We start from the raw sequence: 14118 nt of genomic DNA, 5'->3' as shown, positions 1-14118 counted from the left end.
ATCCCGTTCCCATCCCATCCCATTCCCATCCCCAATCCCGTTCCCATTCCCATCCCATCCCCAGTCCCGTTCCCATCCCGTTCCCGTCCCTTCCCGGCTCCAGCCGAGCTCTCAGTTGCGGGATCGCGCAGCTTGGGGGCACCAGCAGGTTGAGGTTGTTCCGCTCGCTCCTCCGCCTCCTCCGGGGCTCCCGAGCTCCTCCCGGCCCCGGAGCCCCGCGGAGCCGCGGGCAGTGGCTGTCCTTGTGCCTGCGGTGACCCGGCACCGTGCCAGCCCCCCCGGCGGTCCCAGCGCCCGCTCCCCAAATCTTTTGGGCTGGTTTTTGGCTCTGCTTGGGGCTAGGGAAGGAGCACTCACAGCTGGTGGGCGCTGCAGTTGTAGAACTTGAACTCGGTGCTGACGAAGGTCCTGCCCGTCTCCTGGGACTTCAGCTGGAGAACGACACCGAACCAGTCTGGGGACAGAGCAGAGCCCGTCACTGCTGCCAGGCGCCGAGGGGAGCAGCAGCAAAGCCGGGGGGATCTGCTGCCCACCGCTGAGCCCCCTGCTTGCTGCTGGGGCAGCTCAGGATTTCACCTCCCACCACCAGGACCCCCCCACGCCCTGCCCTGGAGCCCCCCGGGTGCCTGTGTCCAGCAATGCCTCCAAAAACCATCTGGTGGCAAAATGCACCAGAGACAAGGGGTGAAGGCTGCCTTGGAATGGTTCTGGACCCTCGCCCTGTTCCCTGATTCGCTCTCCAGTGTCAAAAGTGGGACTGTTCCGAGAGACAGCCCAGGAACAGAATTGTGGAATCACAGAAGGGTTTGGGTTGGTAGGGATCTTCAAAGACCCAGTGCCACGCCCTGCCACGGGCTGGGACACCTTCCACCATCCCAGGTTGCTCCAAACCCCATCCGACCTCATCCCTGAACACTTCCAGGGACTCTGGGCATCGCCTCCCAGAGATATCTCCTAGAGCAGGAGCCACTGCTGGAAACAAGTGAAGCAGCAGTGCAGCTCTTGAGGAGCCTGAGCTCTGGGTTAATTAAGACCAGCTTGTTCTTTTGGGGCTGCTCTGGGGAAGCCTATCCTGGCCCTGCTGCCACGGGGCTCTGCGCCCCGCAGTGCTCCCCAAGGCTCAGGCTCCATAAAATGCCTCAGAACCACAAAGACATCACCAGGGAGGCACCGTGGACACCTGGAAGGATGCCAAGGGGAAAATGAGCTCCAAGCCAGTGGTGCTTCAGTTACAGGAAGAGAAAATATGACAGTGGTGACATTAATGAGGAGCCAAGCCAAAGATGAGCACCGAAACAGAGGAACTGCAGCCACCTACTCGTGGATGCTGAGCCAGGCCCAGGGGAGATTCCTGCTTCCCAGATTCACCCAACCTGGCAGGGCTGAGAGCTCCTGGCCACCCCTGAGCCACCCTGGAGGGGTCAGACGGCTCCTGTCCTGCCCTGGGAGCTGTCTGGAAGCACAGGGAGGGAGTGAGGACAGGGCAAGCACTCCCTGCTGCCTGCTGCCAGCCCATCCTGCCCTGTGTGGGATGCATTTCCTGGGGATGAAGCTCCCTGGGTTCAATAGGCTTTGACAGCAGCATGAATTTCTGTGGCAGCAGCCCCAAAGGCTCAGCTCTGCTCAGCTGATACTCCCAAAGCTGCCCTGCGCTGTCTGACACCGTGTCACTGCCCAGGAGCCATCACTTACCCTGATCCACGGGGATGGCAGGGACATCTTTGGCTGCTGGTGACACACAAACCACCTGGCTGCCCGACACCTGCCCCTCCACCTCGCTCAGGTTCCCGAAGAGGCAGCTGACACCGGCACTCAGGTCTGGAGCATCGCTCACCCGCAGGCTGAGCTGCAGCAGGGACACGAGGGAGCAAACCAGAGCTGTGAGCGGGCAGAGCAGCCAAATCTCCCTCCAATTCCCACTCCTGCCTGTTTTCCCATTCAAAATGACCCCCTCAATGGGGAAGGGAGGAGGAAAAAGGAAGGCAAGGATGTTCTTTCTGGATACAAACCCACCTTGGGGTGCTGCAGGTCAGGAGTGGTGGCAATGGCAGATTTTTGTCCCCTGGCTGCTCTACAGAAGCTTTGGCACCCTCAGTGCCTCTGCCAGGACCCTGAGAGCAGCAGTGACCGACCCCAAACCTCTGAGGTCCAACCACCTCCGTCCCCACTGCACGAATGGGGGACACCAGGAGAGAGTCCCCAGCACGGCTGGGGAGTGTCCCCATCGCAAACCAGTGCCTGGAGGGCTGAGTCCCCTGTCCCCACACCATTTTTACACGGGGGGCTGGGGGCAGCAGCTGCCACAGGGGCGTGGGGGGCTCTGGCAGCAACAGCTGGGAAGCTTCGGAGAGCCAGGCCTGAGCACAGCTCACAGAGGAGCTTTTTGGGAAACAAAGCCTTTCCTTTCACCAGCTCCAGAGACCAGGGAAATGTGAGCTGAGGCACCGGGGGAAGGGGAATTTGTTTCTGCCACCCCCCCTCCACCCTCTCCCCCGGCTCGGGTGACCCCTTGGCTCCCCCGTCCCTCTGCGAGCGTGACTTCGTGAGAAAACATTTGTGCCAGAGGGAAGGGGGAAAGGCTGGAGCGTGGAGTGGTCCCTGCTGGAGGTGGCTGTCCCCCTGTCCCCGCTCACCGGGAGGCTGTGCTCGGACACGGAGATGCTGCTGGGCTGCACGGCCACGCTCAGGCACTGCCTGATGCTCCCTGCGAAGCGGAACGGCTCCTCTGCCCGCTCACACCGGTCCCTCGGGGAGCACCTGCCACACAGGAGCACTCAGAGCACCGAAAACATCCACCAGAGCACTAAAAACACCCCCCAGAGCACTGAAAACATCCCCAAAGCACTGAGAACACCCCCCCGAGCACTGAAAATACCCTCCCGAGCACCAAAAATATCCCCAGAGCACTGAATACATCCTCAGAGCACTGAGAACAGCCCCCAGGGCACTGGAAACACCCCCAGAGCACTGAACACACCCACCCAGGGCACAGGGCACACCCCAAAGCCCTGGGGATATGTTCCACAGCAGATGTTCCCCGTGTGGGGAGCAGGTGTTGGGCACCAGGTTAGGACCAAAGGGCGCTGGAAAATATTCTGTGATCAGCAAAACCACAAAGCCTGAGTATCCCATGAGTGATTCCTGCACTGGGACACGATCCAGAGATGCCAATCCCAAGTGCTGGTGGTGCTGGGGGTGTGGGGTGAGCCATGGACTCATCTGCACACGAACTAAACCAGAAAGCAGTAACAGGCAGGGACAGGATGATGCCTCTGTCCTAATTAAAACCACACAGCCCACTAATCATCTCCTCCTGGAGCTGGGGGTGAGACCCAGCCAGGAATGGGAGCTTCCAGCTGCTGCCAGCAGTGCTTGGCTGCTGCTTGTGCCTCGAGCTCCCAGCTCCTTCCCATTCCCAGCAGCAGGGATCAAGCCTCCGAGCATGCCAAGGCGGCTGGGACTGCTGTGAGCATCCCCCGTGCTCCAGCACGGCTCCTCGTCCCTGCTTTTACTGCAGGTGTCCCCGGAGCAGAGGGAAATCCAGCTGGTTCCAGCAGGGCACCCACTGGGAACCACGGGAGGACCGTCGGTGCTGCAGACCAGACTGCGGCGCTGGCATCCCTCCAGGATTTCCTGGTTTATGTCATTTGGGGAAATTCCTTTCCTTCCAGCCCCCCTCCATGGGTGCAGATGACAAATTCGCCCTTAAGGTCCCTTTGAACCCAAGCATTGTGGGATTCTGTGGAACAGCGGGGGTTCGCTTTAGATGAAGGTAAGTGAAGTTTCCACTCTCCCTTTCCAAGCCACCCCCGTGGTCCCCAACAAACGCTGGGGCTGCTCTCCTCACCCTCCCCCTTTTGTACCTTTTCCTTTGGAGCATAAAGATGCTAAATATGAATGGTGCCAAAGGAAGAAATATTGAGGTTTAAGTGAATCTCTGAGATAGCCCTAAAGTGAGCTCTTGACTGGAGCCTTTATCTCATTGACTCACTGGAATGGCTCTTTTTTATCATCCTATTTATGGCAACAGCCCCAGCAGAGATAAATAGGCCTGGAGACAATAACACACTTGCCGAGAGCAGCACGGGGAAGTCTTGCAGGCTTCGCATCCCACTGGGCTGGAGAGATCCTGTAACAATCTCCTGGAGGCCTCTGATGGCTCCCAAAGAGCAAAGGATCCCTCTGTCCATGCAGAGGAGGAACAAATCACCTCCTCAGCCTTTCAGCCATCCCCAAACACCATGTGAGCATCACCCCCCGGCCCAGCACCCTTCCACGAGCAGCTGGAGGCAGGAACGGGTGAGAATGAAAGGGGAGAGGTGACAAATTAAATACAAACACTCCAGCACTTGGGGCCTCCAAACAAAGATGACAGAGGCTTCGAGGAGCAGCAAGATAAACTCAATTATTTACAGCTTAAAAAAAATAAAGCTAAAAAATGATCACTGCTCCAAAGTGCAGACGCTTGAAGAGAGAGCTGAGAAATCCCGTGGGGGAAGAGCCCTTGTTGGGAATAGGTTGATGCTGAAATGTCATGGCCAAAAGGGCAGAGGAAATGACACTTTTCTCTCCTCTTGTCATCGAGGGTTTTGTCTCTGCAAAATGAAGATAACAACCTTTACCTGCCTCCCAGGTGGCTTGTGAAGACTCAGCTCATTAGCATGAGGGAGGTGCTCGCTGATCCTTGCAGAGGAGCTGCTGCAGGAGCAGCACCAAACGGCCCCAGCACAGCTCCTGCTGCAGCACCCCCTGCCCACCCTGCTGCCCCCGGGGCAGGGCCCAAGGGATGGGAACAATTCCCTTCTGACAAAGGAGCTGGGGCAGGGAAGACTTTGGGACACAAAGGGTGGCTCAGCTGCAGGGCCGGACAGGCTCGCTTGGAAAGGAAAAAAGCTAAAAAACCCCAAAGGATGCCCAGAGTGCTGTGGGATGCTCAGAGCTCTGCTGGTACCCCCAGCCCCTCCCTGAGAGGAGCCTGTGGGATGCTCAGGGGCTGAGCTGCTTCTCCTGCCCCTCCCCGAGCGTGGCCACGAACCAAACCCGCAGTGGGGAGCTGCTCTGCCCCCCAAAGCCCCGGATCCAGGCCGGATTTGCGGAGGAGCCTGCAGTTCCCCGCTCCCCTCCAGCACCTGCTCCTCAGGCAAGGGGCCAAGCGCTGCTGTGCGGGTCCCGAGCCCTGCCTCCCCCATCCCCACGCTGCCCGTGCACCAAGGGGCTGCTCAGCGAGCTGGCACGGGGCCGGGGGGATTTCTATTCCCTGCTCCAGCCTCCTCCCGGCTCTCCCCTCCTCCCCGAGCTCCTGTGCCCGGTGGGCTCCCTTCCGCCTGAGGAAGTGCTCGTTTTTATGGCAGGCCAGAGGAAGGAAGGGCACAGACACCTCCTGAATGCAGAGAGGGTTTCCTGGAGCTCCCCTGGAGAAAAGCACCCTCAGCCCTTTGTGCCAGCTCCCAGCCCCGCTGCCGGATCCCCCTGGAGCTGGGACCCCCTGACCTCCCCTTGCAGGATTGAAATCTCCCTTCTGGGGCTTTAAAGGGGCTCTGTGCTCTGCTCTGCTGCTGAGACCTTGCTGGGAGCAAAGCCCCACTCCCAGGGCCACATCTGCTGTTGCCATTAAAAATTCCACATTATTTGGGATTTGCAGCCTGGGCAAAGAGCAGGAGGGTGCAAAACACCAGTAGGGGTGTGCAAACCAGCAGGCCTCCATTGCCACCAGTTCAAATTCTGGTCTTCCATCGTGTCCACATCACCCTGCCACTGCTCCTGGAGCAGGAGTTGATTTCCCTTCACCTCTCCCCGGGAGCTCAGGGATCTCCAATGGCACCTGAGCTGCAATGCAGGGAATGTCCAAAGGGGAGAAAAATGGACTTCAGGAAGTCCAGCCCGACTCGTTTAGCGTGGGAGGCTCTGGGAAGCTCTGGGAGCTGCTTGTACCACCAGGAACAGCCGAGGCTGCACTTACATGTGGTGCAGGGAGCACCAGCCGCAGTGGGGGTCCCCCGAGCTCAGGCACTCCTGGCAGGTCGTGTACTGCTCACAGGACTCCACGGGCACCCGGGACACCTGCAAGGAACACACACACTCAGTGCTGCTGTCCCCAGCACGGCCAGAGCAGCCCCAGGGCCCGCTGCCCGCTCAGAGCCACGGGACACAGCAGCGGATCCTGAAATGAGTTCGTCCCTACGTCCAAGAACAGGAATTATTGGAGACTGAGAGGTGAGGTCAGCCCGTCCCCTGGGCGAGTCCTGGGCACGCTGAGCCCCAGCTCTTCCTCCGGGTCTTCCTGGGACCCCCTGGCCAGAGCCTCCTCTGGGGCTGGAGCTGAGCCCTCCCCTCCCTGATTTCGGTGTTGCTGCCTCACCCTGCGCCCGGAGCAGCTACTGCAGGGAATAAATCACTGGGATTGTGGCAGCCTGTGGGGTCTGGGTGGGTGTTTCACTGCTTGGGCCACTCTGAGCCCTTCCAGCAGCAGCCACTTGGCCCCCAGGCTTGGCCAACTGGGGGTCCCCGTCCCTTCCAGGCAGGGATGCCACAGAGGAGAGCACAGGGGGAAGAGCCCCAAAGGCCGCTGTAAACCCCTCTCCCACTCACAGCACACGAAGGAGGTCCTGCCTGATGCTGAGGTGCAGCACGGTCCTGACCTATTTACCAGCACTGAAACCCCCAGAGGCTTCAAAACGACACCAGGCTTTAGCCACAGGTCACTGCCTGGCTCCAGCCAAGACATTTGTAACCTTTTTAACCACTTCAACCTTTCCAACACATCCTTTGCCACCCCCAGCATTTTTAACCACTTTAACCTTTCCAACCCATCCCTTGCCACCTCCAGCAGCAGGGTGGGTTTGCATCTCCAGCTCTTGTAGTGTTCTCTCTACAAAATATGGAAGAAATTCCTTCCTGTAAGGTTGGGAGGCACTGGAACAGGTTGCTCAAGAGACTGTGGACTCCCTATCCCCAGAGGTGCTCAAAGCCAGTCTGGTCAGACCTTGGCACAACCTGGGACAGTGGAAGGCATCCAGATGATTTTTAAGCTCCCTTCCAGCCCAGGCCATTCCATAATTCTGTGATTTGATTCCCCTTTCTCCCAGCAAATGCTGCAGATAATCCTCTCCCAGCCTCCCCGCAGCTCTCGGGCCCCAGGAGCACTGCCTACAACTGGCTGGGAATTCAAACAACTGTTGGATGGCTCTGGCTCTGTCCGTCAAAACAGCACCCGGCTCCCAGCAGCCGCTCTGAAAGGAGCAGTGTCTCCCCAAACAACGGCCACTGTCACGCCAAGTGCTGTTGACACAGTGAGAACCCAGTTCCTCTCTGAGGACGACACCAATAGGGCTGCTATTCTTCTTGTTTCCTCGGCTCCACTCAACAGCTTTTCCTGAAACAGAAATCGCCCCGGGCTTGGGGTTTTCTGTCCAAGGTGGAGCCCTGGGGAGGGTGGAGGGCTCGGTTTGGGACCCTGGAAATGAGGGGTGTGAGGGGCAGAGCTGGGAATGCCTTCAGCCCGTGCTGGATGGAAAGAGCTTCGGGAATGGAGAGGAGAAACTGGGGGTGAGAGGTGGAGATGAAGGGCTGGGGTTTGACTGCTGGCTGCAGAGGGGCCTGGGGTGCCCTCGCAGGGGCTGCACTCGGCTGGCCACAGGTGATGTGCTTTTTGCTGCTTTGCCTCTCCCTTCTAAGGAGCAAAAAGCACTTTACAGTGCTAAAATAAAGCTAAAAAATGATGGGGTGGGAGCGAGCCCGGGGGCCTGGTGACAGGAACAGCCCCCAGCATGGCTGGGCCATCCAGACTCATTCCTGCACGACACTGCCCACCCCCAGTGAGCTCCCAGCATTTCCCAGTGCAGACCAGTGCTGCAGCCATCGTGCTGCTCCTGGCTAGAGAACCAGCAGCAAACACTTTTTTCAAACCAAAAAGCTCCCTGTGGGAGACACCAGCCAGCACTGGATGCGCCCAGGGAGGTCACTGGGCTTCCCCTAAAATCAGCCCAGCACGCTGAGCCCTGACCCAGCCTGGGGGTCAGGACAGCCCCAAAATCCCCAGCACGGCGGATCCCCCTGCTCAAAGGGAGGCTTGGCAGGATCTGTCCCCGTGATTTAAATGCAGCTCAGGGCTTGTTTCATGTTTGTGAGGAGCTGGATGCTCTCGCTGCGCTCTATAAATAACGGAGGGCTGGAATGATGTGAATAAGAGTTCATTAGAGATGATTTGATGTTAAGCGCTTCGTTTCTTTTTCTGCTCAGAAGCTGCGGCTTCTGCACATGATAATTCTTTAAAAACCACATAGAGATTTTGAACAATGTCTCTGGAGGAGCATCTGTGTGAAGGACAGCAGCCAAGAATCCAATGCTGCTGGGGATCTCCTTGCTCCTGAGGGCACAGCCCTGCTCCCCCCAGCCCAACTGTGACCTCTCTTCCTGCTCTCCCTGCCAAAATGGACCTGCTGCTCAACCATTAAATGATAAAGCCTCATTATCACTGTCCCTGACTGCCTGACCCGTAACACCAGCAAAATAAAATAAATTACAAAAAAAAAAATCAATACAGACTCTCCAAAACACAGGAATTCCAACTCTGCCAGCCCCCGGAGCAAAAAAAAAAGTGTAAGAAACCAATTCCAAATAAATAAACAAACAAACAAACAAATAAAATACACAGCCAAAGCAAAGTTTTCACAGCTTTGGCGTGCTACCGGCCCAGGCCTGTGACCTGCCCTGGCTGGAGACAGCCCCTGGAGCATCTACAGCCACAGCAGGCTGCCCACAGACCCCTCGGGGGGCTGGAGTTCAAACAGAAAATCTATTTTTAATGACTTTGGAGAGTGGAGTAGAGATGCCAACTAGTTCAGTGTAATTAAATCCATCTATCACTCACTGAGCAGGAGCCCAAAGTTGATGAACTTTCCAATGAGATTTGATTCTTTCCTTTATTCATGAGCAAACTCTGCTTTGTGCTGGGGCAGGAGACGTGAAAAAGTGTGGGAAGGAGCAAGGAGGACGCCTCAGCTCAGCCATTAATGTGTCAGGGTGACAGGGAAAATAAAGTCAGACTTTCCCAGAGGGCTGTAAAAAGTCTGACAGACTCTTCCCACTGCTCCTCCTCCTGTGCCTCCAAGCAGAGCTCCAGGTGGAACATCCTGCTGGGCACCTTTGCCAAAAAAAAAAAACCCAGCTCGCAGGGTGGGAATGCTCTGGCTTTGCTGAGCAAGACACGTGGGTGCAATCTGCCTCGGGCTGGGGAAATCCCTACCTGGAAACTGCTGCTCCTGCCACAGGGAGATCTCAGACACACCCAGAGAGTGTGGAAGGGCCAGGAGCCAGTGGGATGCAGGAAATGCATCCATGGGGCAGAGCCAGGACACAGAGGAGAGGGCAAAGGGGAATTTTAACCGCAAATCACTGAGGAGCATCCCCAGGATGCTGTGGAGCTCCCAAAGGTGGGAATGGCTCCAGCATCCATCCCTGTGGCACAGGAAGGCCCAGAGCAGGTGAGGGGCAGCAGCTCTGCTGTCCCACGCCCCCAGCACAGGAGGGAGGGCTCTCAGAGCCCCCGCCGGGCTGTCAGAACCAAATCAACGCCTGGAAGTTCTGGCAGAGAGGCAGCGAGTGGGAGAGGACACGGAGACAACGTTGCCATGGCTACGAGGGGATTATTTAATTACAGCACTGCAGATGCACCGAGAGAGCCCCTTCAACTCTGATCCAGGCAACCTTTGCAGTGGGCTTGGCTTTGCTGCCACAAGAACCTCATTAATATCTGAGGAGGACAAGCTGTGCTGGAGCACGGGGGACCGGATCACTCTCCGAGTGAGGGATCAGATTTCTGCAAACATTCCCACCTCCTGGGCTCCCCCAGACCCTCCGTGCGCCCTGCCAGCCTCCTGAGGGAGGCGATGAAAGCACGGACAGCCTCCTCTGGGAAGCAAGAAAGACTGAAACATAGCAAATATCCCGAAGTGAGGCTTACTCAAGCAGGAAAATTGTCCTCAAGCCAGAGTTTCCTCCATCCATCCGGCCCAGCATCCCGGCAGGGCTCGGAGCAGCCTCGTGTTCTGGCACACAGGCTCCTGCAGACAAACACTTTCCTGTGGTTTACCACGGCTCGAGTTAATCATCACATCAATATGGAACATCTGAGCGGGGTTTGTTGGAATAACAAAGTGCCAGGCAGAGATCCCAGCCCCGCTCCCAGGAGCAGCACGGAGGGGAAATGAGTTTTCATCTCCAGCATGTGATGGTGCATGGCATGCTCGCTCTGGCAGCTCCTGCTCTGCCCTCAGCAGGTGACACACTCCGGGGCTGCAGGGTGGGCACAGGGGCAGGTGCCCCCTGCCTGGCACAGGCACCGGGTGTCGCATCCCTCACCCTCCCTGGGCTCCCAGCTGTGGTTGGAGGCTCAGCCCAGCATTTGGGATCCCTCTCTGGCACCCACCCCCTGCTCAGAGTGGCACAGCAGTGCCAGCTCGGTGTGACAGCCACCGAGTGCCTTGGCAGCCCCAGCTCTGCCTCCTGCCTGGCACGGACCATCTGCACCTGGGAACTGTGGGGCCACCTCCGTCTCCTGTGCCCACTGCTGCCAGGGCTGGGCAGACCTCGTGCACACACAGAATCAGGAGGAAATCCTTTCATCTTCAGCGCTGAAATGGAATCTGGAGCGCAGACCTGGCTGAGGTATGCACAGGAGCTTTTGGAATGGCAAATGCAGCAAAATTCATGGATTCAGTAATGAGGTGCAGCCACACATTTGTTCCTGCCTGGCTCCTCTGAGCTGCTCCTGCCCCTGGGGTGCTGGTGACAGCTCGGTGTCCCCACACAGGGATGGCAGCTGGGGAGGACAGGACCCTCAGCAGAACCTTCTCTTTTGGGACCCTAAAGCACTCAGTTTCTTGCAGAACTGACCCACAGAACCTCTCCCTGGCAAGAAAAGGGGGTGATGAGGGTGCCAATAATGAGGAATGGGATGCTAAAGGTTTCCCCCACAAGGACAGGGCTCTGCTGTGATGGATCCATGTCCCTGGATCCCTGGGAAGCCACCACACCTCAGGGGAGTGGCAATTTCATTCTTGACTGCACAAAAAGGGGCAAATGAGCTCCTGGAAGCCAGGATCGTGACCCAGGGAGGGCCTGCCCTGCTCCTCACCTGCCAGGGTGACACAGCCTCCCTGCTCCCGTGGGAGTCCCCTCTGGGATTCCAGGATGATGTTCCTGGAGCAGCCAGGGGCACATCCCCGTGCTCCTGCCAGGGGACATCACTGCTGCCATCACAAGGGGCTCCCCGACGTGTTGGCACCGTCTTCTGATGCCACCCTGCCGTGGCCACCAGCTGATGAGCGTTGCCCTTTGATTAGCCCAGGCCTCAGGGGAACTAATTAATCAGGATAAAAGGGGGGCAGCCTTCCAAAATTTCTGGGCTCAGGTGGGGATCAATCCGACACAGCAAACTTTCATCTCGCATCAGTTCACGGCCTCTGCGTCCTGGGCTTTGCCTGGCTGCCATGGAACCCCTGGCGTGCTCCCTGCAGTCAGTTAAAAGTTTTAACAGAAGCTCAGAAAATTAATTAAGGTGAATAATTATAAAGTGTGTGCTTCTTCCCCTCTCTGTTTGGCGAGAAAACGGCAGAAATGGAATTCAGAATAATTTTGGAGCAGTAACCAATGTAATTAGGTGTTCAACGAGCACTCACAACTGGGCTCTGCTTATAAAAATTACTGTTTTATTCCAAGCATTCTGCCAGAGAGTTGTTAACAGCACAAAGCTCCCCTTCCCCGGGACTCTAATTAGGCTTGGGCGCCTCCAGCTCAGGCTGCCCAGCCCTGCTGCCTGCCCAGCCCTGCAGGTGATACTCCCTGGGCTCCTCCCAGCTCCAGGGCGTGGGGACCCGGCCAGGGGGGGAGCAGGGACAGGGACAGAGCCCCTGGCATTGGGCAGCGAGAGGAGATTCCCTTCTCTGAGGGTGTGAGGCCTGGCACAGGTGCCCAGAGCAGCTGTGGCTGCCCCTGGATCCCTGGCAGTGCCCAAGGCTGGGCTGGACAGGGCTTGGAGCAGCCTGGCACAGTGGAACATCCCTGCCCATGGCAGGGGTGGCACTGGATGGGCTTTGAGGTCCCTTCCAAGCCAAACCATTCTGTGATTCTGTGACACCCTGTAGGTAGGGATGCCTTAGAGGGGGACACACCCTGTGAGCAACCAGAGCACCCAGCTGGAAGAACCCTGAGCATGTATCAACACCATCCCTGCTCCGAGCAGCTTCCCGGGCTGGCTTGGACACGCTGGAGCCTCGGGACACTGCAGCCGTGTCCCAGCAGGGATGTCCACGCTGGGGAGCACAGCCAGCCAGCTCTGCTGAGAAACTCTGCATCTCCAGGGTGTGGATCCCAGGCGGGCTCGGAGCCTGCTGCCTGCGAGTGCCTCCAGTCTGTTTCTCCTGTCTCCCCAGGAAAAGCGCACGCCAGACAGCAGAGCCCCTTCCCCCAAGCTGCCAGCCTGCACTCACTGATTCACTTCAGTCGTTAAAAAGGACTGTGGCAGGCTAAGATGAAACAGAAGAGTTTAAAATGACAAACAGACTCCTAAATGGGACTAGAGTCTTAATGAAAACAGTAATGAATGAATGAGGCAAGCAAATATTCCCCATTAATATTAGACAGATAGATTAGATCCCTGGGCGCTGCATTTAAAACCGACATGAAATTACTTCAATTACTCTGCATTGATAAATAACAAGGCCTTATTTACTGTTAAAACACATTTCCTCCACCCTCCCCCATGCCTGCTTTGGCTTCTGCTTCTCAAGAGGGAGAGGAGATCACTGAGAGGATGGGAAATGCACCGGGCTGGGAGCTTGCCCCCTGCCCACAGGAGAGCTGTGCTGCTCAGCACCCGGCCAAGGTGTTCCAGGGCACCTGGCCCGCAGGAGCAGCCCCATCAGGCTCAATCACCACCATCAGCGCTGCTATTTCAGCCCTGGCAGCGCTGTGCAAGAGGCAAAGCAATCACTGACAGCCACTTCAAACCTGATGCTCGCAGCATCCTTCCCTCTCAGAAATTCACTCCGCTTCCCCTTGCTGGTGGGTACAGCTGCTCAGCATCCTCCTTTCCACGCTGGGAAAGTGAGATTAACCTGATCAGAGGCCTCTTCTGATGAAGAGATCATAGATGGATAATTCCTGGGTGTTTGCTGGCATTTACATGCTAATGATGAAAGGCACTCTGCTAAAGGTAATGTCAACACGAGTCCCTTGTCCTTGCATCTCAGCCTCCAGCCTAGCCATCTGTTCTCAGGGTTCAGAAAAGCTCTGGAGAACAGGTTGCTGCTAGAAAAGCTGCAAAAGCTCCTTCCCAGCTCTGCTGCCTCAGCCTGTGAAGCTCCATGCCTGGCTAGAGTGTCCTCGATGGCTGGGGATGCTCAGAGCTGTGGGATAAGCAGAGCACTAAAGCACACCCGGGCTGTGCTGGCAAACCACTGATGTCTTGCTGCTAGAGGATCTTAAATATCTGCAAAAAATCCCCCTCACTCAGCCTCATCACATGTCAGTAAACAAAAAAGACATAAAAGATCTCATTTCAGGGGTACAGGAGCAGTGAAGCATCCAGAGACCCTGAGCCCAGATCCCTGCTGCAGATCCAACATCCCAAATTTCCTGAGGGAGAGGAGGGGAATAACTCCCTGCTCCCCCCAGCTGGGATGCAAGCCCCTGGGGAAAGGCCACCCAGCAGCTCAGGGTGCTGCAGGTGAAATGCTGCTGCTGGAGGATTCTCCGAGTGTGGGAACGGGGCAGGAGGGCTCAGGGGCTCTGTGTACCAGGCAGGGATAAACTCACTTCCCAGAAGGCAACAAAACCCAGGCTTGGTGCTTTCCCAGCCGAAACCAGGGGTAAAACAGCCAAGTGGAGAGGGAGGAATGCCCAGAGCTCTTCCCACAGCTCAAAGGATGGATGACCTTTCCAATACTATACCTGTATAAATCTAACTTAATGAAATAAAAAAAAAAAAAAATACGATGAAGGTTAAATCATTCCCTGCAGCAGATTTACACTGAAAACAAGGCCTGTTCAGACAGCGGTGGGTTTACACAACAGCCCTTTAACATTCCTTTCCTAACGACTGGGGTGACTCCTGACCAG

The 14118-nt window shown here is 56.9% G+C and overlaps 1 protein-coding gene across 1 annotated transcript in view; it reads right to left on the bottom strand.

The window, feature by feature from the left end:
• The window catches only part of PLXNA2 (plexin A2), a 142747-nt gene that overhangs the window by 49113 nt on the left and 79516 nt on the right, over window positions 1–14118 (bottom strand). The window contains exons 5-8 of the mRNA XM_068173520.1: window positions 5960–6060; window positions 2634–2757; window positions 1693–1846; window positions 358–454 (exon numbers count right to left, since the gene is read on the bottom strand). Coding sequence (XP_068029621.1) covers window positions 358–454; window positions 1693–1846; window positions 2634–2757; window positions 5960–6060 — 476 coding nt within the window. The remainder of the gene's footprint in view (window positions 1–357; window positions 455–1692; window positions 1847–2633; window positions 2758–5959; window positions 6061–14118) is intronic.

Source organism: Anomalospiza imberbis, chromosome 26 (genome assembly GCF_031753505.1).
Source record: "Anomalospiza imberbis isolate Cuckoo-Finch-1a 21T00152 chromosome 26, ASM3175350v1, whole genome shotgun sequence".
Taxonomy (NCBI): Eukaryota; Metazoa; Chordata; class Aves; order Passeriformes; family Viduidae; genus Anomalospiza; species Anomalospiza imberbis.
The sequence above is the reverse complement of the archived record's forward strand: the minus strand, read 5'-3'. Positions and strand labels throughout refer to the sequence as shown.